At 40.4% G+C, this 25,687-nt stretch overlaps 1 protein-coding gene across 1 annotated transcript in view; it reads right to left on the bottom strand.

The window, feature by feature from the left end:
- Positions 1-25,687, bottom strand: part of LOC126284403 (uncharacterized) — a 297,854-nt gene that overhangs the window by 225,290 nt on the left and 46,877 nt on the right. The window contains exon 2 of the mRNA XM_049983308.1: positions 24,762-24,956. Coding sequence (XP_049839265.1) covers positions 24,762-24,935 — 174 coding nt within the window. The 5' untranslated portion in view covers positions 24,936-24,956. The remainder of the gene's footprint in view (positions 1-24,761; positions 24,957-25,687) is intronic.

Here is a 25,687-nt window from a genome sequence, read left to right as displayed (position 1 = left end):
TCCAGAGCGTGAGGAAAGGACGGGCGCTAGAAATTGGGGAGGGGGATAGAGGCAGCTCCAGCACGTGCCTCGAGGCACGGACCGGGACAGAGTGTGTGGCACAGCGGAAGGAATGGCGAAGGGCGGCCGCGTCTGCCACACGGCGAACAACTTTTCGTCCCTCAGTGACGTCTTAGAATGACAGAAAACGACGACAGAACTTTTAACTTGTTATGAATATATGTGGATCAGTAACATAAATTCCCTTCCTGTTAAAGAAATCTTAGTTAATTTAGAAAGAAAAACACTGTCCTGTTGTTATTTACATGCAGTGAACAGGCTATACAACAGTCAGTATACTTGCGGAACACACAGCACAATGCAGTGATGGTAATAAAAACTGAACCCGTGAATAACTATAAATGTGCGCCCCGCCCACGACTCGAACCCGGGATCTCCTGCTTACCTGGCAGACGTTCTGTCTATATGAGCCACCGAGGACACAAATAAATGGCGCGACTGCAGGAATTTATCCCTTGCACGCTCCCCGGAGCACACATTTTCAGCTCTCCCCATCGAGGTATATCAACAGCACCTGTCGGCAGCTGAGGGTTTCAATCAATTATCATTTATTCTAAAGAAGCTGCAGGGCCATCAATGGCATCTGTTCTTTCGAGAAGAGTTACTATCTTCAGTAAGACACTTTTAGCAAGAAGTATGCACACAAAGCGTAGTGGACCTAAACAACGTCGTATTTCACATGAAGAAGTAAATAAAACTGCAAAGAAGTGCGGGACTAGATAAGAAACTGCAGTGCCAAACAAGGCAATACTAAAAATGTGCCAGCAGACGTTACTTCCTTTTGTCAGTGAAAATCGGGCATAAAATACTGTAAGTTAAATCATCATCTTTTGTAATGAACTGTCTTTAGATCTCCAAAGCAAGACATATTATAAGTACGTTTTGTTACAGACCACTTTTAAATATTGATATCAACGAAACGAAACGCTTGAGGTGACAAGACAAGCGCGTTCTTGCAGTTGCGCAGATGGATTCAAAATACCTCAAGTCTTTATAAAACTAAAACAAACAATATGACCACATATATGAAGATATTCTATTTCTAAACATCTTCCTAAGATAGTCAGTTGGTCACTATACAAATAAGCTGCTGTAGAAAGTAAGACAGTCATTATTTTTAATGACACGTACTAATCCTTCTCAAGACAAGTAGTAACCCTAGGACGCCTTGAAATTTTGGTCGATATAGAGATATGCAAATGGGTGATGGTAACGATGCACGCAATCTGAGTACACATATGGTATATTACCAAAAATATTTGATCCCATTTAGTGCAGGTAACTACAGTACATATTTATTGGTTGCGTTATAAAACTCTGACTTCCTCTGTGACTGCTGTCGGTAAAACAATACATTCACGAAATTAAAAATCCTTGCATAATAGTATTGTTTAATTCTTAACTATGACAGTCAAATAACAAATATGTTAATTTGTAAATCTTTATCGAGTCTGGCTTTGTATAACAAACCACGAATATGTATGGAACTACACTGTCGCTCATTAAAACTGCAACACGCGGAAGAACAATCAACAATAAAATTTCTATTGCAAGTATAAAATATAGTAGGAAAAGTGCTTTATTATACATGTAGGTGATCTGGGGGGGAGTAAAGGTGGCATTTCTGCCCGCAACAGTGGCTCTAATCAGTTTGGGTAGTGAGTCGATCTATGGCAACAGAACTTCTATGTCTTTCAATGTTGCTTGAGCTCTGTGCCAGTCTTCATTAACTGTAGTAACTGGAATATTGGGGCGAACGACTCTCTTGGCCACCTCTGGCAAGGTTTTGCTGTGGGTGAGATATTTGGAGAACACTTTGTCCTGGGCACCAGTCGAACATCTTCTGTATCTAGCTAGGTCAGGACGACAAGAACAGCACATGGGCTTGTGTTATCTCTTTGAAAAGTCTCACAGAGACCTCGATGATAAAGAACAGCCACTGCTTTTAACACGCAAGAAATGCGATTCCTACTACTGTCCAAAGTACCAGCTATGTGAAGCAGAGACGATCGTGATGCGTACCGAATTGCACCCTATACCATATATTGGGCCTGTATGACGATGGTGATCGCAGTTAGGCAAATTTCGTTATCCTTCCTCTCAAGGAAGTTTCTCATTGGTCAATAAGTAATAAAGTGACATTGAACATAAAGAAAACTAATACCATGAATTTCAGTTTGAAGGGGAAAAATGACACGAATTTCAGTTTGAAGAGGAAAAATGACAATGTTAAATTATATTTAGATGGCACCACTATAGGCTGTGTAACAAATGCAAAATTGCTAGGAATGAATATTGATTCTCAGTTGAAGTGATGTGAACACACAAAGGTACTTGGGAACTGAATGTCATCGGCATGTTATGCCCTTAGAATCCTACCATCATGTAGTGTCTTTTAGTTAAATATTATTCATATGTACACTCAATTCTTAGCTATGGCATTCTTTTTTGGGGAACAAATGCAGAATATATGAAAACAGTTTTCAAACTCCAGAAAGATCCATAAGAATAATAACCAAAATTACTAGTCGAGCTCATTGTTAAGATTGGGGATTTTAACTGCTCCATGTGAATATATTTACCAGTCACTTGTACACATCAAAAATAACATTGGTAATTACTGTACAAACAGCTCTTTCCACGACCATGCAACCAGAGGTAGACTCAACTTACATTCACCCAGAAAAAGTAAACACAAAACTCAAAACAGCATTTTCTACCAAGGAATAAATCTGTACAATAAATTACCAAAAGAGATTAAAGAAATTGGGAAAATACACATATTGTAAAAGGCAGCTAAAAAGTACCTGCTAAGCAATACATTTTATACATCGAAAGTATTACTTAGCTAAAACAGAGTAGGAGTTTGAAAAAATGCTATACAAATAACAAATAATAATAATGGTTATAAAATATCCAACATTCCACATAACACCTCCACTTTACGTTTTTTCCTTCTTTTTCTCCTTTCTAGGAATACTTACCTCGAAGCTATACATAGACTAACACCTCTTCCTCTTTCTGAGCTCAACATCTGGAAGGATGCTGACAGATTTTCAGGGGGGTAGTGAGTGAAGTGTTATGAAACAATGTGTGCATAGTGTGTGCAGTGACTGATATGAGTGAACAATGTGCATTACATTGTTTAATAAATTAAATGTAAAAAAAGTATTGTATACCAATAGTAAATCCAATGATTGTCTCTAACTATAAATCTGTAAATATATGTGTATACGAATTAGCTTATTTTAAATTTACCTAAATTTGTATATATTTTGACATGTCCTATATCGCTGTAAAAAGAAATCTACGGATGAATAAAGCTACTACTACTTCCATGCATATGCAATATAAGAGTGCGTACCTAAAAGTGGTGCCTCAGAATTTTCTACGTGGATATACTTAACCCTTTTTAAATAAAACGAAAGTTATTAACATTCTTCACCTTCATTCTTAATGTTTACATAAACTGCCACAAAATAATTAGTACACCCTGTTAGACATTTCCAATTCACTCAAGATTCATTGTTGCAATAATTCATTATCATGTACATGAAACGATTACATTTACGGTTCAATAGCAGAAGCGGTTCTGAGGTAACAGTTATGACCCAAGCTCAAATACCCATGTTAGCACCATTGGTGGCAATGTAGGCACTGACTCTGGTATGTAGTCGTTCATACAGACTGAGAATACTGTCTTGAGATACGTTATGTCAACTCAGTTCGACCTGTTCGCGCAGTTTTGTATGAGTGGTTGGCTGACGAGATATATGAGTGACTTCTCGTCCCATCATATCCCAAACATGCCGGGATGGAGACAGCTTCCGAGATCGTGCTCGCCAGGAAAGTCTCTGCGCGTCTTGCGCAGCACGATGACCTTCAACGATTTCACAGGTAGTGAGTGGACGAGCATTATCCTGTTGGAAAACCACATGACCTTCCTGTTGCAAGAACTGTAAAAGAACGGGACTAGCTAGCACTAGTTAGCGTCCCCTCCAAAATCACCATAAGGTCATATGTGGGGCCAATGAGTCTTAGACGGAAACACGCTATGAAACAGTGCTCCCCAGGTCTACGTCGTACGTTAAAACTACTATGAGTTGTGTGCAGGCAGAATCTGCTTTTATCGCTGAAGACCACCACTCACCATTCCATCTTCCAAGTTATCCTTTTATGGCACCAGTCGAGCAGTACACTTCGATGCTGTGGGTGGAAGACAGGATAGAGGTGCGCATGCCCATAGTCCCATAGCTAATAACCAGTTCGCAACATTTCATGTAGACGCGTATGGGCTGACGAGCCCTCTTACATGTGCTGCGGAAGCTGCACAATCTGCTTACAAAACGACGATCCTGGAAGCGTCAGTGCTACATGGACGTCCAGAGCCTCGTCTAAGAATGTGAAAATGTCCACGTGACAAGTGGTACCATCATCGTAGCATAACTGACGTGGCACGTGGAACTTGTGTGGAAATTCTCCGAAGGACCATCTCGCCCTTCGCAAGACCACAGACTGACCAATTCCAATCTAGCACATTTATCTGTAGGAAGCAGGAGTTCGTCTCTCTGTGACATGTCTTCTTGCTTACATCACACGTGTGCGTCACATGGATCCTTTTGGATGTGAGCATTCCCTATCAAAGGGTAGACACAAATGGCACTCTGGTAGCTATGCCATTACGTTATTTGTTGGCGGATACCGTTGAAACTATTGTCAGTATATCTACTATCCCCCAGGCGGAGTATTCTGTCATCGTATCAAAGTAGATTCCGCCTTTCCAGGTGTCGTAATGTTTTTCAGACAGTGTATTTCTGGCTCAGTATATTCATCCTGACGAGGAACGCTTTTCTCCGAACGAAAAATCAAATTGTTCAAACCCTCACTGTAGAATTTTGACTTCCTTGATGGAGCCAGAACCTCGCATCTGCTTTCACCGCTTCACCACCATTGAACTGAAGTCCTCGAAGATGTTCTTCAGGTTTTTCAAACATACGAAAATCCGATGGGGTCAAGTCGGGACTGTATAGAGGATCATCGGTGACAGCACAGGTTCCAGTGCCCGCGAGTTGTCTAGAAAAGTTATGCTAAAGAATAGGATGCATCATATGTTGAGATACTCTTCGAATTCTAAAGTGAATTACAGCACTGTCTTTCTCAGCCACTGACAATAGCCTACACGACACCACATTGTACACAATTCGTAGCCCTGTATCAGCAAAGGACTGGAAATATGTAAAAATGAAGAATAAAGCTGTGCGATGTTAATCAACGAGCTTTAAGAATTTTCACATCAAAAATAAGAAGGCATTACTTTTCAGCAAGCTCTTGTAGATGACATTAGTCCTGCTTATTTTGTATAGTAAGTCGAAATACGAGTACTGACCGTTTGCATATGCAAGTGTGCAGTTAATTTCATACTATTTTACATCTTTTTTTAAGTTTAGTGACATCAGTGTATTAGCGAATATTAAAATGTATGTCCAACATTGGTGACACAGAAACATGCACTCAGAAGCTACAAGACATGGTGTCCCACAGGTCTCTATTTTCTGTCCTACATTATTAGTATTTTCTGCATCCATTGTCAGAGGATGTATATACTGTCCTTTTTGCAAATGAAACCAGTATTGTGAAAAATTGAGCACTATCTTATGAATGAAACAGTGGCTTACGAAAGTTTGAACGTATTAAATACAAATGGACCAACTCTAAATTTTACGAAGTCTTAACTCACAGAATTCAGTATTTCACTTCCAGCTCCTACAGTTATAAATAAAATAAAAATTGGACACTTTAACGTTCCCGGTATTATGGGTGTATCACAGCCTAAACTGGGAAACTAAAAACCTATAACTGATGAGGTTCTTTAGTTTAGTCACCTGTAATTGGTGAGAGCTTTTAGTTCAGATATTTTAAAGTATTGAATACTGCCACCAGGGGCGATTTAAAAATGAAGAAGATAGTTTCTTGTACATTATTTACTTCACTGATTACCGATCATTATTTGATGTGTGTCTGCTCACCAGATTAGTATTTTCAGGATACATAAGTGTAATGCAACAATTTTACTGTATGTTAGTTCTATCAAAGCATACACAGATCCCCTGAAAAAAAACTCCTATTTTGACAGCTTTCCTACCGCATGTATGTCCATTCAAGTCTTTATTTCTCTTTCCTCAATAAATAACGCCGATCATGAATATAATGCTAATATCTTAGGAAGCTTCTGTTAAGATTTCTAGGTGTTAAAGTTCGGAGTGAAAAGAGTCAGACACATGGGAACACATGCATTAAGCAACGTCACAGCCCATATTAAATGTATTAGGGATACTGTGATGGAGTTTGAGACCGAATTAAATATACTTATGTTGTATTACTCGTATTCTCGATGGAATAGTGTCTACAGAAACGATGTTGATGCGAAAGTTTCACATTGTTTGCAATTAACATTGTTGTAGTAACACAGCAATATTTTATAAAAGAAAGCCATTCCGTTGTATTCCAATGAAACAAATAATATCCACAAATATCATTTCAGAGTCCTCTGACCACGAAGTTGATGGAACACGGCTAGTGATATGTCCGTCATGTTTCAATTCTGCACGCTGAATGCTGAGTCCATGTCTTGACTGTAGTGGGTTTGTACAAGATTAATGAAATAACAGTACCATCATCTTTCTTGTAAATTACGATACGTTTTCGCGAGCTGTGGCTATTATTGTTTTTTATTTTGTCTATTTGTGGTGAAGAATATAAGCTGAATAATACCAAATCCACATTTGGTAATTAGGTAAATTTAGCTTCATCTGAAATTGACGTCCACTTTCGTGATAGTTATGCAGTCTAATACGTAATGAGATGCCTACCTAAGTCTGCGATGCACTGCAATATTCTGGAGGATACAAAGAAATTAGGACATGGGAAGTCTGGGAAAGAAAATAGAAAACAAATTGCAATATACTGGCGAAGTAATAAAGGTCTCCTTCCAAGAGCATTAACTTTCGAGCTGGTACTTATTACTTCGCTACTGCAGTATCCACGCTCTTGAAAGAGTGTAACTGCTCTTTCTTTGAGTTCGTTACGTCAGCAGGGACATCTCCGACATGACCCAAGGAATCGTCGTGTTCCACTCACTCCAAGGTGCACGAGGGACTTGAGCTGTTTTATTCTTCAGTATCTTTACATTATGAAACAAGTTGGAGTGAGCTCCAGCGACATCTCTACATCTTAAATTGAATGCCAAGAGATTATCTATTATATATTTGTACATGCCTTTGAAGACGTTACAGATTCAGAGTTAAATATGGAGGAATCATATCAGTTCATTAAGTGCCTATCACTGGATGAAATGAAATTTTCATTTAGTGTCCATTATTGTACAGTTTCAGTTCCAAAGTAATTTTCAAATGTCCGTGTAGGTACACGATCACAATGGTCGTTCATTTGTTTACATTTATTACAGTGTAAGCGTTTGATATTTGATCAATTGCACAGTTCAACACAAATAATCTTATGGAAATTAACCGAGCTAAGCACCGTTATTTTGGTGCCACTGGATTCAAAACTGACTTTAGAATTAGCATATCAGATCTAAATTTTGAATTGTAGCCACTAACTGCAGTTGCGCTTTTTTCACTAAACATCAGGCCCAACGTATAAGCACCTGGCCATGACATGACATGACCATGTTCATCACGTGATCAGTAGGGTTTTGGCAAGGTAACAACCCTGAGTTCAAAAGAGTTGGTATAACAAAGTGACCACGTCTTACTTCTCAAAGCACATTCGTGACATTTTTTGGTCTATGTTGTTAATTGGCACACACAATGTAGGTGTGTTAATACAGCAAATAGCTTTCGCTACATTTGCGGTGAAGCGACATTCAATTAGAGGAAGTTTCCAGTCACGCAGCCTAGGTTTATTTCATGTATTTTGGATGTAAGATAGGTGCCTGGTCAAGCTGTGGGAACCAAACATATTCGTACAACGTATCTGTTCAAACTTAGTGTGTGGGTGAATGGAACATGAGATGTATGACATATGTGCGCCCAATGATTACGATGTAGTCCACAACAGTACTGCTTCGTTCTGTCTTGTGGAAAAGAGCGCCTGTCGTTAATATCAGGAATAAAAAAAGTTTTGAGAAATTTTTCCTTCCGGTACTTTACTTAAAATAAGGACACATCGTAAATGATGTGAAAGCGTTGTAGGCCCTACGTATACAGCTCTACATTTAACAACATAAAGGAAAAGATAGATTGCTACTAGTTGTAAATATGACACGTTAAGTTGCTGACAGGCACAGAAAAATAGCACTTTACCGTTACGTATGGGCCTAAGCCTTCGTCAGAAAAGGAAATATACACACATCTATTCACACAAGCAAACACACCTCTAGCAAACATGACTGCCATCTAGGGTAGCTGAGGGGTTGGAATGCTTTAAATTTGTTCAGTGAAGTCAAAATTTGTTTAGGCAAGCAGGGAAAAGTGAAATCAGGTGCAATTTTCGGTAGGCAGATTACAGAACTTACAATAGACACTCAGTTTGAGTTACTTCTAAATCAACAAAACGAAAAGGGATTGACATTATTTATAAATCAAACAATACTCAAAGAATACTACAAAATTTGTTGGTGTGAGCTATGAATCTGAATAGCGCTACCACTAGGATATTTCACAAATGTATCACATGTAATTATTATTATCACAAATAGTAGATGTTTGAAAGGAACGGCTCTGCGCCACAGTGCTAGGTGGACGCCAAAACGAGATATTCCGAAGGAACTTGACTTTGTCGTAAAATGTTTTTCATCTTTTAAGACACATACAGTAGACATTATTAACTAAAAAATGAAAGTCGTCAGTAAAAATAATCTTCATATTCGGAATTTGTGGCCTTACCGCAAAGGCATCGTATTCTTTTCGTTATACATTCAACATTTCATAACTTATAAAAAAAAAAGTGGTTTTAGGCTTCTCAAGCAAGGCTGTGACAAGTGTAATGTGTAGTATCGTATCAGTTCGATATGGTCACTATGGTGAGCCATACTAATGCATACATTAAAAAATGTATTTTCAGCCGAAATTGTAAGTAGAGTACAATAAGGAAGAGGTTCAAATTATGTGGAACAAACAATGGGGTAAAATGTTATCAGTTAGATCCTTTTTTGGTGGATATGAACACTGTTGCAACCGAAACCGTAAATGGGGAGGCATGTCACGTGCATTACGTCCAACCAATCTTGTCGTTGTCGTCATGTTTTTCAGCGTAACGGCTCTTTGCGCGGTACAGTTTCTGCTGTTTCAGGAAATTCGTGCTCTGCTGTATTATACTTGTGATGAACTTAATAATCGATGATTCTCTATAGGAGAAGGAACAAAGAACTAAACAATAGTAATCTGATCTTCATTGGCATGTTGCTTTTACATTCTTATTTGAGAGTGGTTATGGTAATAATGTACCCTGATGTATTGCGAGTAGATGTACTGATCACCGACAAGAAAGACAGCGAAAATTCTGGAAGAGATAAATTTCAACCAGGAACGGGCACATTAATAGAGAGTGTGGGTAAATACAGTTGTAAATAAATTAGACTAAACTGAAATAATTTACACAATATGGTAACACCAAAACACAACAAATTACTACACCCAGTATGGTGTAAGACAACCGGCGACTACTATAGGAAAGGGAGATGCGACAGTTCGTGTCCGATCTCACAAAACCAGTCCTGGAGGATGCAGACTCATGAACGGCGGCCCTGTCGTCTTACAACAAAGCATCACGGTTAAGCAACAAGCAATGTATCATAGGATGGACCTGATCAACAAAAGTCGTACATAATGCTTGGCAGTTATGCGATCTTACAGACAAACCGTGGGACCCATGGAATACCACGAAATGGCAGCCCAAACCATCACCGCATCGCCGCCTTATTTTACTTTTTGAACGTAAACTCGGCCAAAGTTGTAAGCAGTGTCAAACAGAACTCTTCCGACCAAACTACTTTCTTTTGTTGTTCCATGGTACAGGTATTGTGGCATCGGCATCACGTTTACTATTACGGACGTTTGCATCATTGATAAGTGGTTTTGAAATTTCATCTCACCCTGCAACTCCCTGATTATGGCGCTCCCTTCAAGTTGTTATGGTGCTGAAAGCGTTCACAGGGGCGACATTCATTTATGCAGTGACTCTTGCAGATGTCGCCCTCTTAAGTTTTATCACAGTCCTCTTCAAACATCGCACGACCACTAATCACACAGCTTCGCCTGCGTTGTGACTTGGCGGATGCACTAGGATGCACAGCAAAAAAATATATACAAGGAAAAAATGGTCTGTGGTGCTTTTGGTAAATGAGAATTTAGAGAGCCGGAAGGTGTGGACTGGGCATAGAGTGGTATATGGACCAACACTGTTTTTTTCACAGATTGGAAGGAAGGACTGATGTCTGATCTGAATAACGAGAATAGTAGTTTTAATTTACTTCAGTCATATGCACCCAAATCTTCGGATATTAGTTATGTGGGCAACTATTAGCTATGTTTGGAACTGCCCAAACTTCAGCTTGGTGTACCATTCACTCCGCCACAAAAACGTCAGAAGGACTTCCATTTTAAATGTATTTTGGTTCCTCACTTCCTTATCAGATATACTTAATAACGATAGCACCGAATTTATTTCATCGGGAACGGTTGTTATTAACAAGAACGAGGATTAAAAATACTATACTTTTATTTGAAAGAGACTATGTTCAGTAGCTTGGTCACAGACGTTAACAGATTCAGATTCAGATTCTTCATTGGTCATTCAGCATTATTACATGCAATAGACTTCGTCAGTTCACTTAACCTAATATTTTTATTAAATAAATTTAACACATTTAACTTAAGTTGATATTGGGTATTTCTAAAAATTCTTCTATTGAATAGAATGGGTTCATTAACAAGAAGCTGTGTAGCTTTTCCTTAAATAATTTGATTGGCATGCTTGTGGCATATTTGTTCAATTTGTTATATATTTTAATTGACATGTACTTATGGCTATTGTTTGTTTTTGCTAATCTATTCTGTGGCAAGATCAGAGAAGTACAGTTTCTTGTATTGTAGTCATGTCTTTGATTCATTACACTTAAATTAGGTAGTTCCGCAAGTATGAAGTTAACACTATCAAGAATATATAGATTAATAACTGTTAAAATTCAATATTTAATGAACAATGGTTTACAATGTGTCCTATTATCTACCTTTGCTATTATTCTGATTGCTTTCTTCTGGATCACCAAAATTTCATTTATTTTTTTGCTATTTCCCCAGAGCGTTAGCCCATACCTTAAAACAGACTGAAAAAAAGCAAAGTACGCTGTTCTTACATATTCCGATGTCACACAGAACATCAGCCTCTTCAACAGGTATATAACTCTTGACAGCCTAACTGCTATGTGTTCTGCATGAGAGTCCCATGTTAGTTTGTTGTCCAGGATTATATCTAAAAATTTTGCACTTTGTTTTTCTATTTTTGTAGTCTTTGATAGACTGAACCACATGTTCTGGGTCTTTGTCTCATTTAATAGTAGCCCATTTGCATTAAACCATGATGTTGCATTTTCTTTTGCCAAATTCATACTGCTTACAAGTTTATCAAAATCATGGTTTACAGAGAGCAGAGTTGTATCATCTGCATACATATATGTCTTTATATTAATATTTGCCGGTAGGTCATTTATATGTATGAGGAATAGAAGTGGTCCTAATTTAGATCCCTGTGGCACTCCGTGTTGAACCTCAAGTGTGTTTGACACATTACTTCCTGAGCTTACCACTTACTTCCTATTATTAAGGTATGATTTGACGAGTTTTAAATTTTTGCCACATATTCCATAATATTCCAGTTTAGAGAGTAAAACAGAGTGGTCAACACAGTCAAAGGCCTTGCTCAGGTCACATAAGGTTACCTGTAGGTGAGCCTGGTCCTCAAATGCTGCTAAAATGTCACTCACTAAGAGTTCTATGGCATGTATGGTTGACCTTTCTTTCCTGTAACCAAACTGATGTACTCAGCATATCGTTTAGTTCTAGGTACTCATAGATCTGCTGATACATTATGCCTTCAAAGACTTTGGCTAGTGTTGGAATTAGTGAAAATGGCCTGTAGTTAGCAGGCTCAGCTTTGCTTCCCTTCTTAAAGATAGGAGTCACCTTGGATAGTTTGAGAGAATCAGGAAAGACCCCTTCTGTAAGACACAAGTTTATAGAATATGTTAATGGTGCTGCAATGTAAGGTATTACTTCTTTCAGTAAATTGTTTGACATATCATAAATATCTGTACTATGTGAATTTTTCATTTCTTTGACAATTTTGATAACTTCGTCTTGACATACAACATGGATACAGAATGTAAGGCCCTTACGACTGTACGTCAAGATAAAATCTTCAAAGTGTGAAAAGATAATTCAAGTGATAGATATTAGTGAAACTTATTCTGTACGATGAAAAACTTACAAAAAGTTTTCTCATTTGAGTCCCACGTCTAGCAATAATACGTAGCCACATAGCCCTCTACGGCAGTAAATTAACGGGACGGTATGTTTCGTTGCTCTCCGGAGTACTTACCATGTGTCTGACTCAGAAGAATATAACAAAAGAACATTGGTCTGATGTATGGGAAACTGGAACTGAACAACATGGAAAGACGCGCCCCTTGCGATAGAATGAAGTTGAACTTTCAGTGTCACGTGAACTGTGCATCAGCGGCAGAAATGCCAAATAACGCCAGCCGGTGTGGCCAAGCGGTTCTAGGCGCTTCAGTCTGGAACCGCGAGATCGCTACGGTCGCAGGTTCGAATTCTGCCTCGGGCATGGATGTGTGTAATGTCCTTAGGTTAGTTAGGTTTAAGTAGTTCTACGTTCTAGGGGACTGATTACCTCAGAAGTTAAGTCCCATAGTGCTCAGAGCCATTTTTTTTTAATAAACTCATGTAAAAGATAATAACAAGCATTTATGAAACTGACAGGAGCACTACACCAGCTGAACAGAGCAATAGAACAATGGTGAATGTTTTTATACATCAGGAGACGACCTGTTTTCCCATTCTAAAGACAAGGTGTCTTTCCCATTTGCTATAGACGTCTTTCAGTAAAATTGGGATGCCAATTACAAATGATTCGGACAAATGTACGTATTCTTATTTCTTTACCAGTAATAATTAAAAAAAAACAAATTTCATCCGAACAGACCTTGGAAGGCCCAATGGTACCGACCGGCCACCGTGCCATCCTCTCAGCCCAGGGCGTCACATTTTCGGATATGGAGGGGCATGTGGTTAGCACACCGCTCTCCCGGCCGTTGTCAGTTTTCGTGACCGGAGCCGTTAGTACTCAATCAAGCAGCTCCTCAGTTTGCCTCAAAAGGGCTGGGTGCACCTCGCTTGCCAACAGCGCTCGGCAGACCGTTTGGTCACCAATCCAAGTGCTAGCCCTGCGCGACAGCGCTTAATTACGGTGATCTGACGCGAACCGCTGCTACCACTGCGGCAAGGCCGTTGGCACTAGCAATCATAGTCATTACAATAAATTTTCCGAGACAACGCACTGATAAATATAAATGTTAACACTTCTGTCCAGTGCACGACTAATGCCACCTGGTTCCAATGCAATTTCCTGACACAATGTGTCCCCCAGTTCCGTTAAGATTGTCGCTAGGAAAAATAAACGTCATAAATTTATTTAACAAAATCACTGTATTTGTTCAAAATAGTCTTCTGTTTGAAACAGACTATAATATTTTTATCGAACTGTATTTAGTACCATAGTACAATTTTATTGGATGTTCTCAAATGCATCGTAATTTTGCGCTCTCATTTCCAACATCGCTTTGGTGACCAAGGAGTGTTGGGACCAAATTCGGCAAATATGGAGGATGATCCAGGACTGTGATTAATTTGCTGGCCCAAACTTCGCCACACAGTTTTCTTTGTGGTCTGGTTCAAAGGTGTGGAGGAGTGACCAGAGATCTCTCTCTCGGTATTCGGGTCGAGTTCCATGAATTCTCACCCACAAACTCTGGGGGCTCTAAAAACTTGATGTTGCCTCGCTGCTCGACAGCCATTTTAAGTATCAGAAAGGTATTGTTACATTTGTGGTCAGGACGACACAGCTGTTGTCTAAACTTAAAAGATGGCAAGGCCACACCTCGCCACGTAATGGCATAGCAATTAGAAGGAACGAGCTTCTCGGAACCAGGGAAACCTACCAAGGACTTGTCGAATCCATCGTTTGGCCACTACGCTCTTAGGTGGTCGTCATGCTTTGTCTCGTGATTATATTCACCCATGAAGTTAAGGTAGTGAGCCATGTTCGGAGGATACTCTGATACTTGATAACCGAACATCATAGATAACGTTCTGCAAGCTGTGTTTTAGATCTAGTTTCATAATGATGCGTTGAAAGTTCCATGAGACCTCCTAACACATTAAAACTGTTTGCAGATCGGGACTCGAACTAAGAACCCTGGCTTTCAGAGATGACAACAGCATTCTATTGAAATTCGGACATCGAACGTAGAAGACTCTGCGGCATTTGACACGTGGTGCTGTTAAATGATATTGAACATTAAGAGGATGGATAAGGTAGTAAAAGAAGGAGCACTATGACAGAATATGTGTGGTTTGAAATCCATGTACTAGTCTTGCAATAAGAATGGGAAGCTATGGTATCCAGAAATTGTTAAAATATCGTTGGAAGGACAAAGAGCCTAGAAAAAGGATATATATACATAAAGACTACAAAAGTAAAAACAGATGACAGTGTACGTTGGATGTAATAGTTGTGTACAGATGTAATATGGGGAAAGGTGGAGGGGGATAGCATCAAACCAGTGGAAAGGTTGATGACTTAAAAAAAGTTTTCTTTAAGGACTAACAGGCGAGATATCAGTACAAATGTGACTGGGAAGCATCGTATTGGACACGTCAGTGTTTACAAACTCAGTAACATTCCGTTCATCGATACAAGTAGCCACTATGACCTTTACTGTGAAAATCTAGATTTCTGACTATTTCCTAGTATTTTTGTACCTAATCTGAATCTTTATAGCTTCCCTATACATATGTGCATAATAATACGAAGCCCCGGCTAGCACGCTCCTCTCACAAAATTTTATGTCATGAACATCGTCTTTGAAAACGTGTTCCGCTACAGGTGATCTGTCGGTCTTTACTAGTCGACAGTTCCTTTTGTGTTCGGTTAAGCGTGTTTTGACACTTCTTTTCGTTGTTCCAATATAAACTTTCCCACAGTTACAAGGAATGTTATACACCCCATGAGTTGCTGAGGGGTGTGTCATGCGTCTTTCGCCGGTCTTTAACACTCACTGACTTTTTCGGTGGTTCTAAAGATTGTTTCAGCTTGAAAGTTAGCCAGAACTTTCCCAACATGGTCCGTGATATTGGGAATAAATTGAAGAAAAGCTTTTTTCACCAGACAGCTGTTGTAGCTTAATGTTGTCAGACACTCTTCTTCTGCGATAGAGTGCTCGATTTATCTCGTGGTAAGCATATCCATTTTCCCTAAAAGACGTTCGCAAATGATTTAGTTCATCTTGCAAATAAACTGGCTGACGGATCTTATTTGAACTGTCCACCAATGATGATGGTTCGATTCCTTATGGAAGTAACGGTGTGTGTGTGTGTGTGTGTGTGTGTGTGTGTGTGTGTGTGTGTGTGTGTGTCCTTTCAATACTATTTATGCCCTAGACTAAAATCTGCCCGTTTTATTACTGATACATCCAAAAAATGTAGTTGCCTGTTGCTCTTCTTCTCCACAGTAAATAGCATCTTTGGATTATTACTATTTAGTTTCACCAAGAAACCATACAATTCCTCTTCACCGTGATTCCATACCTCAAACGTGTCATCCACATACCGGTAGCACTTCAAAGGGCTTTTACTGGCAGACTGCAGCGCCTGCTGTTCAAACAATTCCATGAATTGATTAGCAACAGCTGGACTCAGAGGGCTGACAATGGGCATCCTTCGGTTTGTTCGTAAAACTCGTTATCATACTGGAAATAAGTCTTGTACGGGGTATGTCGAAACAGCTACTATACCAGTGGGAAACATATCAGCTATGTATGAAAGAGCTATGTCAACAGGAATTATTACATGGATAAAACGTCAAAACTAAGAAGGATATCACCCGGACTGACAGCAATCTCCTTCAATTTTAGAATAAAGTCCTCTAAATTTTTAACGCTGTAATCAGTTATGCGGTTGCAGCAAGGAGGCGAGATGTCTAGCCAATTCCTGAGTAGGCGATTCAGTAGCACTCACTACCGATCTCAATGGGATATTAGGCTTATCTATCTTCGGTAGCCCACATAATCTAGGAGGGTAAGCTTCCGTTATACATAGAAGAAGAAGTTTTACAGATCGACCACGACCTCTCAGCCCGGAAGTTCTAACTAATCAAGACGCCTGCCGTGAAAGCCTATACGTTATGATTAGGCTTCAAGTAAATATCATCGTGGGTGGGAAATGGTAGCGGCTTTCAGTTTACAAATGTAGCTCGGGAGCGGAGGATTCACAGGTTTGTGATGTTTTATGTTTTATGGTTTGAGTTGACAGTGCACGTGTGCAACTTGTTTTTAAGTCGTGACGAGGCCTAATGGAATAAAAAAATTTTAGGTCAGAACTCAGAAAGTCTGTAAGCCATATATGACTGTCGGTATAAGGAGGATTGTTTAATTTGGCTTCCTTGTTTTTAAGTACTTGAAAATGGAATAATGTTGTTCCGAAACATGTTATGGCAATAACCACACAATTGATAACTGGGCTAAATATGCTCAGTATTGCTTTAATGACAGTTTATCATGACTTCACATCACATATCCTTCGTCTACGTATCAAATATCGTAAATATACGGCAGAAGAAAAACGTTATTTATACTGCTTTCAATATCATGTAATGAAACTGAAGATAACGAGAAAGAGAAGAAAGGTAATTTGCTGTTACGAAGTCATCATGTACCATGATGAGGCAGATATACTGTAGTTCTCTATATTCATAACAACATATGGAAATATGGGTGAATTCCATCCTTCATCCTAGAAAAAGGTGCGTTCTGATCTACAAAAACTGATTATATTTATTTTCTTACTTTAATTTTTTGGTAGAAATGTATGCTTCTGAGTACACATTTCTAGTAGAATATACTCCACCTCAAGTACTTCATATGTTTCGTTCATCTTACTCTGACCTCCTGCTTGAGCGGAACGCAGAGGAAACGCGTAGACAGTGACATAGTGTCCGCTGCTTGTTGCCTCGTACTCTTCTTTTTTTAAGTATTTGCTTACGGACTCTTTCGCTATCCCGCTTCATCAACGATAATACTTACCATCTCCGTGTTTCAATGGACCTTAATGAGGCTTTTATATTTTTTTTATTTTCCTTGAAAGACGTACGAAAATCTTCTGTTATTTACTAATAGTATGCACTGAAGGCGAAATCCACCGAGGAGTCCATGAATATTAATGACTTCCTGCAGAGTATCATTTGTTAATGTCACCATATTATTTCTGATAATAGTTTGTGGTAATTATACAGCTCTTTTATCATTCTCTGCAGTGCATTAAGTTTACGAATTTCGGCTGCATGTAATGTTCTCTTCATGTCTGGCGTCGTCATTTATGATAACTTCCACAGACTCATAAATGCCTTGTCATCAAAAAAAGGTGTTCTGCAATACATGCGACGTTAGCTATCACCCGCATACTGATGAGACTTGCCTTTGTTTTATTCTTATTTTCACTTCTGTAATTTTTTAGTTGCTTGAGTTTTTGGATTGATATTTTGGAGAAGTAGGTCTCAGATCCTATCCTCTCATGCAGTCTTAGGGGTTTCCAAAATCATTCACGTGAATTCGCGGATGGTTACTGAAACAACACCACAACCAGTTTACATCCTCGCTCTTCTCCAATTCGAAGCTAATGTGTCTCTCTAACATCTTTGTCCATGGGCGTTAAGCTCAAACATTCACCTTTCCTTATTCTTTACAATTTTTGATATGCATGCCAGGTAAAAACGTGTATTGGAAAGGTCATACGTTTTTTCCGAGATTCTCCTTATGTATCAATGACAAGATTTTAAATTTAGTGAAGCTATTTGTCTCGATATATAAAATATGATCTTATCAAATATCGGAACAGCGTTGTTACTACAGCCCCAACTTCCTAGCTGATAGAACTCAATATGCCACTCTTATCGAGCTGAAACTTTCAGATGTAAAAGTAACATCAGGATACCACAATAGTTTTCAGAAGGTTGCTATTCACTTCAGTCCTTGGGGATGGCGCAAGAAGCACCATGAGGCTATTCCCGTATGAAAAACGCATGGTGGAGTTGCAACCACAGAAAACTGTAGCGAAGTGCATGAACAACAGCAGAGGGTAGGCGATTATTAGTGCTGGGGTGTAAGTTGATTCTCAACGTAAATAAAAGTATTTCACATACACACGGGGTAAGACTCATTACTATGTATCACACCACAGGAGATAAATCGTTGGAAACAGTAACAGCGATAAATTATCTAAGAAGGGTACCTTACAGACTGGTCCTCTTTAATTTTCTTTCCTAATAATGACATGAAAATACAAGTACCCTCAATAATGTAAAATTTGATAGAAAAAAATGTGGAGTACCAAATCAGTGTCTGTCTCCTCTAGCAAGAGGTGCTATGTGACAGGAGACAATTTGTCCCCTACTTTGTGATAAACACTCTTCATATGTAGATAGTGGTTGGTACAATGCTGTTGTTCAATGTTTAACTGAACTGCTCTTCGAAACTTTTGCTAAATTCCAATATGAAGTTGTACCTGAAAGACTAGATATTTAAGTTCACGAAAGTGCTACCCACTATTTCTTTTCGTAGTAGTGTAATGAACTACGATAAACAATAGTCAACATGCCTGTGCACATATTGCCACATTCATTGACAGAATCGTATCGAGTGACGAATTTTTTTGCTGACTTCGAAAAATTTAACATCTGCAGCCATGAACTCCAAACTTTGCCAGGACGCCAGACTTGTTTTTGGTGTGGAGTCTGGCCTTGTGACCACTAGTCACAAAAAAGTAGCTGCCTGTCCTGGCATCTGCGAGTCACCACCCAACGGGCGCTCACTGCATTCGCCATGTTGGGCCGTTACGTAGAGGATTTCTGCAGTTGACAGAATTAAATCTTTCTTACCTTTCAGCGTTGGAAAATACTGAATTAATGACCGATGTTCGTAATGTATTTTCCTAATTTGGTAACGCATTTTATAGTATCTAATTCTGTCACTAAAATGCAGAATTGCTTGGAAGGTGCAATTCCTGATACAACAATCAGCACACGAATTAAACGACTGCCTGTCTTATGCAGGAAATATTGTGTTTCCAGTCGGCTTCCACAATAGCAATTAAGCCTCAGTGAGACCCGGTGAGAGCTGTGGGCTCTTGTCCTGAGACTTTTTCTGCAAATTCAAACTCAAACTGCTCTGAGACAACAGATTTAAGAAGAAAACGTAGCTGCAGTGAAACTATGAAACTTGAGTTTGCCTGAAGTCTTTTTTTAAAGAATGTAATTTGACTCTTAAACTGAATTATTTACGTATTCTATGTTGAGCATTTCTGCAAACTCACACAAGGTGGATATGCTGACTTTATTAGCGTCATTCAGTATCATTTACAAAATGACCATAACCAGCTTGAAATTATTAACATTAAATACCTTGCTTTCTAGGCGTCATGGCGTACCGTTAGTATAACATATTTAGCATACATACTGTTCCTTTTTTTATAAATTGTAAAAATTCTGCATACCAATATAAGTTACGTTATAAACGTATAGCACCATTTCATACATATCTGGTTAAGAGTTATGTCTTTGTGTCTGTACAATGGTAAAATGACAACCTATGTTACGTTTTCTATTCGGATGTATAAATGTCTATGGAGCTGTACTTTCATTTAATATTTGGGATATGGATGTATCTACTACTGGCCTGGAGATTTGACACAGCAAAGGTGGCCTTATTTGGTAAGTATTGACTCTGCGAAACCTATGTCATAATGACAGATTGTGTCCAATTACTCTCCCTCAGCTGCAGTTTTAGAAAATATTTCAGATGTTTTAGCCAAAACTAGTTATCAATGATTACGAAAAATTGTTATCTTGACTAATAAAGTGCTATTTACAATAACTTTTAATAGTCATGGATACCTTATCTCCAACCTAACTGTGTCAAGAAACAAGGTACAATTATTTCCGTCGACTGCCATTAACATAAAACTGTTTGCATAAAATAATTATTTTCTTTCACATATTTTTTGGCCCCTGGGCACACCAGTACTGTGAGTCCAAATCCACAGGACTCCCTACACTTTGAAGGCATCAATATACAGTGAGTTGACAAACGTCATAGGATACCTCCTAAAATCATGTCGGACCTCCTATTGCCTGGCGTAGTGCACAACTCGACGTGGCGTGAACAAGTCGTTGGAAGTTCCCTGCAGAAATGCTGCCTCTATACACTTCCATAACTGCGAAAATGTTTCCGGTGTAAAATTTTGCGCATGAGCTGGCCTCTCTATTATGTCCCATAAATGTTCGATGCAATTCATGTCGGGCGATCTGAGTGGCCACATCATTCTCTCACATTGTCCAGAATGTTCTTCAAACCAGTCTCTAACAACTGTAGCCCCGTCACTAGGCGCATTATCATTTATAAAAAAAAAAAAAAACATTGTTTTTTTTGGGAATATGAAATCAGTGAATTGCGGCCGAAGATTTACAAGTAGCTGAACATAATCACTTACAGCCAGTGATCCAGTTCCCTCCCTGTAAACACAGCCAACATCATTACGGGGAGCAACCAGCAGCTTCCACAGTGCCTTGTTGACAACCTGGGCCCAAGGCTTCGTGGGATCTGCGCTACAATCGAACCCTACCATGACCTCTTACCATCTGAACTGAACTGACCAGTCCGCAGTGTTCCAGTAGTCCATGGTCCAACCGATATCCTCATGAGCCCAAGAAAGGCGCTGCAGGAGGTTTCGAGCTGGTGGGAAACGCACTCGCGTCGGTCGTCTACGCCACAGAACATATCCCATTACCGCCAAATTGTGCTGCACTGTCCTAATGCAAAAGTTCGTCAAACGTCCCTCATCGAATTCTGAGCTTACATCACGCAGTGTTGTTTGTCTGTTGGCACTGACATCTCTAGGCAAACGCAGCTGCTCACGTTCGGTAAGGCCGTCGGCCATTGCGTTGCCCGTGGTGAGAGGTAATGCATGAAATTTGGTACTCTAGACACAGTCTCGACACTGAAGATCTCGGAATATTGAATTCCCTGACGATTTACGAAATGGAATCTCCCATATATTTAGCTCCAACTATCATTCCACGTTTATTAATCCCCGTTGTGCGGCCATAATCAGGCCGAAAATCTTTTCATATGAATCACCGGAGCCCTTTTACACCTGGTGTACGCGATACTACCGCCATCTGTACATGTGAGTATTGCTGTCTCATAACTTCGTCACTCCAGCGTATCTTTTTTTCAATTATTGAGGGATCTCAAGCAAATTTCGTTGATTTGGTTCACAACACATAACTAAATACAGAAGCAAAGTTTCTAATGAAGCGAAATACGAGTAAATAGACGCATGCGAGCACGGACACACACACACACACACACACACACACACACACACACACACACACACACACACACACATGCACAAACACACACGCTCGCAGATACAGACTGCAAGGCTGCAATTTAATCACAACTTTCTAACATGCATTCCCCAAGCTACGTATAAACACTGCTGATAACACTGTTAACACATTATAGGGAAGTCATTGGTTCATGTTTGTAGTCGGTCTGAATCGGGCCAACCAAAGCAGAAGTGGTTGACGTCCTGGATCTCTCCCTTGGTCGCAGCATGGTGACGGTATTATGTGAAATCTATAAAGATGTTGACGGTAGTTGCTGTGGTTGTATTTCAACCTGTCTTTGGTCCTGTATAACAGTTGAGTTATATTTCATGACCACTTTTCAGTGCACCATTACGCCTTTGATAAACGTGCTTCATTTTCTTCTTAAGGTGCCCTTGCTCACATCTTCGGTCTCATATTCTTTGTTCGTGGTTGTGACGTAGAATGAATATTGCGACCTCTGTTCACCTCTAAACTCAGAACACTTACTGCCCGCAGAGCCAAAACTGTAACGCCCTGCCCCTCCCCCCAGCACGTACATATTACAAGTGTACACTATCCCCACTGAACTGAGTCCATGAATTTGTTACACTTTTTTCCGGTAGTGTACATTACTCTCGATTTTGCTTGCTATGAAGTATTATCCAGAAGTTCACGACGTTTTATGACCTGAACTTACAGACGATATCACAACCAACCGCCGCTTGGAGTTGTGCAATGTCTGTCGCGTTCCCCAGTATGCTTCACATCTAAGTTAATTTTTGGAAGGTAGTTTTCCATTGTGACGTTTGCTCGTGATTGTGATTTTGCAATAACCGACCTTGTACAACGACGTTGTTGTTCCAAGTTCTGTTTTCAACTTGTTAAAGCAGCCCAGACACAAATGAATGATCGGTTTAAACTTTCAAAAAGGGCCATAAATCTGTTGATGATGATGAACATTCAGGACGACTATGTATCGGCATTATACCAGAATACGCCAGTGCTGTTCGGAATGCGGTTGTGAAAGACTGTAGGCAGACCAACCTCTACTGGTGATGCCCTGAGGTGGCAGAGCGAGGACGTGCGGAGGAACGTCAGGAGGTCACACACAGCTTTCATCGTGCAGCAGTTTTTACAAAGAACATCACCGTGGCTTGTCCTCATCCGCCAATTGTACATGGCACTTTCGAATTCTTTCTTTCCCAAGTTGAAAATTAAGTATAAGTAATGATTATTTGACAAGACAGAGAAGGCTCAAGGGCCGTCAGAAGCTGTACTGAACACAATGACTAAAAATGACTTTCAGGATGCATTCCGTTATGACAGAAGCGCTAGGATACATACCTGAGCTACCAAGAGCACTGTTTTGAAGGTGGCAGTGTCAAATAAAATTCTTGTATCATGTGATTATACACTGACAGCGATATGTCTCAAGACTAAGAAGAAGGTGTGAGAGACAAAAGAAAGCCCGTATGTGTTTTTCGACATGTGAAAGACGACGAAAAGACAAATTTCCACTAGTCGCGTAACAATGCCACTAATAGCACCACTATGAGGATGCAAATCAGATTTGCTTCAGATTCTGGCGATAGTGGTGGTGAGTGTTAGTTAACATTGAGATTGGAGGTAATGATGTTGGTCCAAAATGCCTTTAAGGCAACAAAGACGAAGATACCATAATTAACAACTCACTGAGTTTGAACGAGGTCTTGTGGTAGGGCTAGAAGAAGCTGGATGTTCTTTTTGCGATATTGCAGAAAGTCTTGCCAGGTATGTAGCTACTGTACACAATTGCTGCCAGTGGCACGCACAGAGATGTTCGGCCACAAGATGACCGCGCTCTGGACGGTCATGTGACACTGCCAACAGGGTAGATAATCGTGTTTGGCGTACGGCTCTGGCGCACCTTACTGCATCTGCAGTAGCAATTTGAGCAGCCGTTGGCTTCGCAGTGACAGAACGAATTGTTACAAAACCGTTACTTCAAGGACAGATCTGCGCCTCACGCCCAGTAGCGTGCGTTCCACTGACCTAAAACTGCCGCCATTTGACTTCAATGGTGTCGAACGAAAGCTCATTGGATAGTGAAGGTCTGTTCTTTTTTATGATGAAATCCTGTTCTGCCTCCTACAGCTAATGGCAGTGTGTCGGTTATGAGGACACAGGTGTAGTCCTGCAATCAACCTATCTGGACCTGCACCTGGATTTATGGTCTGGGTTACATCTGGAGGCATTTCAGGAGCTGTCTCTGGTTGCGGAGGGGGCTGTTTTCAAACAAGATAACGCTCACCCATATACCGCTGTTGTAAGCATACGTGCTCTAGAGAGTGTCGACATGTTGCCTTGTGCTGTTCGATTACCAGATCTGTCGAACACATATGGGACATCGTCGGATGACAACTCCAATGTTTTCTGCCACCAGCATTAACCGTCCCTGTACTCACAGACCAAGTGCATCAAACACGGAAGGCCATGCCACAAACTTACATCCAGCATCTGTACAAAACAGTGCACGCTCGCTTACATCTTTGCATTTAACGATCAGGTTTTCACAAAATGTTGTTATTATAGCAGCATTTCAAATGTGAAATGGCTTTCCTCACGCTTCCTTTAACCTGCGATTTTGAAATTTTGCCGCTTGAATATTTACCCCGAGAAACTATTTCCATTTGTTGGGATATCACATTTCGTGTTGTGCATGTAAATGCGGTCAGTACTGGCCCCACGAATTGCATGGACTGATCTGTATACTCAATCAGGGTGCCGATTAGAGTTAATGATAACGAAATTTTAATGAAGAGATTGTAATAACGAGAAATGATATGTGCATGTTCAGGAGTTTCCAACAGTTTTTTCACATTACAGTGTTCATCATTGGCAACAACCGATTCTCATCAAGGAGTGCCGGCGAAATGCGCCACAGCGGCAGCAGCTGGAAGCATCGACGGCCGACTTACTAGCAGAGCGGCGAGCGCGACGCCGGCGGTGGCGAGGCAGCAGCGCAGGCGCCAGGCGTCGCGGCGGCCTCTGCTGGTGGCGCCGCCCTCCTCGTCTCCCAGGTCACGGTAGATGCCCAGCTGGGCGCCGCTCCACACCGCCCCGCGGCGCCACTCTGGCGATCCAGCCGTCATGGCCGCACCGCCTCCACCTGCCTAGCTGCCAGGTGCAACACAGGGAACACAATAGGCACAGATCTATGCGGTGATCAACACAGAAGAGAAAAAACTGTCACCTATTTGGAATATACACTGCCTGACAAAAAGAATGAAGCAATCAGAAGACATGGTCAAATGGGAATGTAACTCCGTACACATACAATCCATCGGTAGGTACGTAAATTACGCTACTGGCCATTAACATTGCTACGCCACGAAGATGACGTGCTGCAGACGCGAAATTTAGCTGTGATATGCAAATGATTAGCTTTTCAGAGCATTCACACAAATTTGGCGCCGGTGGCGACACTTACAGCGTGTTGACATGTGGAAAGTTTCCAACTGATTTCTCATCTACAAACAGCAGTTGACCGGCGTTGCCTTGTGAAAAGTTGTGAAGCCTCGTGTAAGGAGGAGAAATGCGTACCATCACGTTTCAGACTTTGGTAAAGGTCGGATTGTAGCCTATCGCGATTGCGGTTTACCGCATCGCGACATTGCTGCTTATGTTGGTCGAGATCCAATGACTGTTAGCAGAATATGGAATCGGTGGGTTCGGGAGGGTAATTCGGAACACCGTGCTGGATCACAACGGCCTCGTATCACTAGCAGTCGAGATGACAGGCATCTTATCCGCATGGCTGTAACGGATCGTGCAGGCACGTCTCTATCCCTGAATCAACAGATAGGGACGTTTGCAAGACAACAACCATCTGCACGAACAGTTC

The sequence above is a fragment of the Schistocerca gregaria genome, chromosome 8 (assembly GCF_023897955.1).
Source record: "Schistocerca gregaria isolate iqSchGreg1 chromosome 8, iqSchGreg1.2, whole genome shotgun sequence".
Lineage (NCBI taxonomy): Eukaryota > Metazoa > Arthropoda > Insecta > Orthoptera > Acrididae > Schistocerca > Schistocerca gregaria.
Note: the sequence above shows the minus strand (reverse complement) of the source record. Positions and strands in the feature narration are given on the sequence as shown.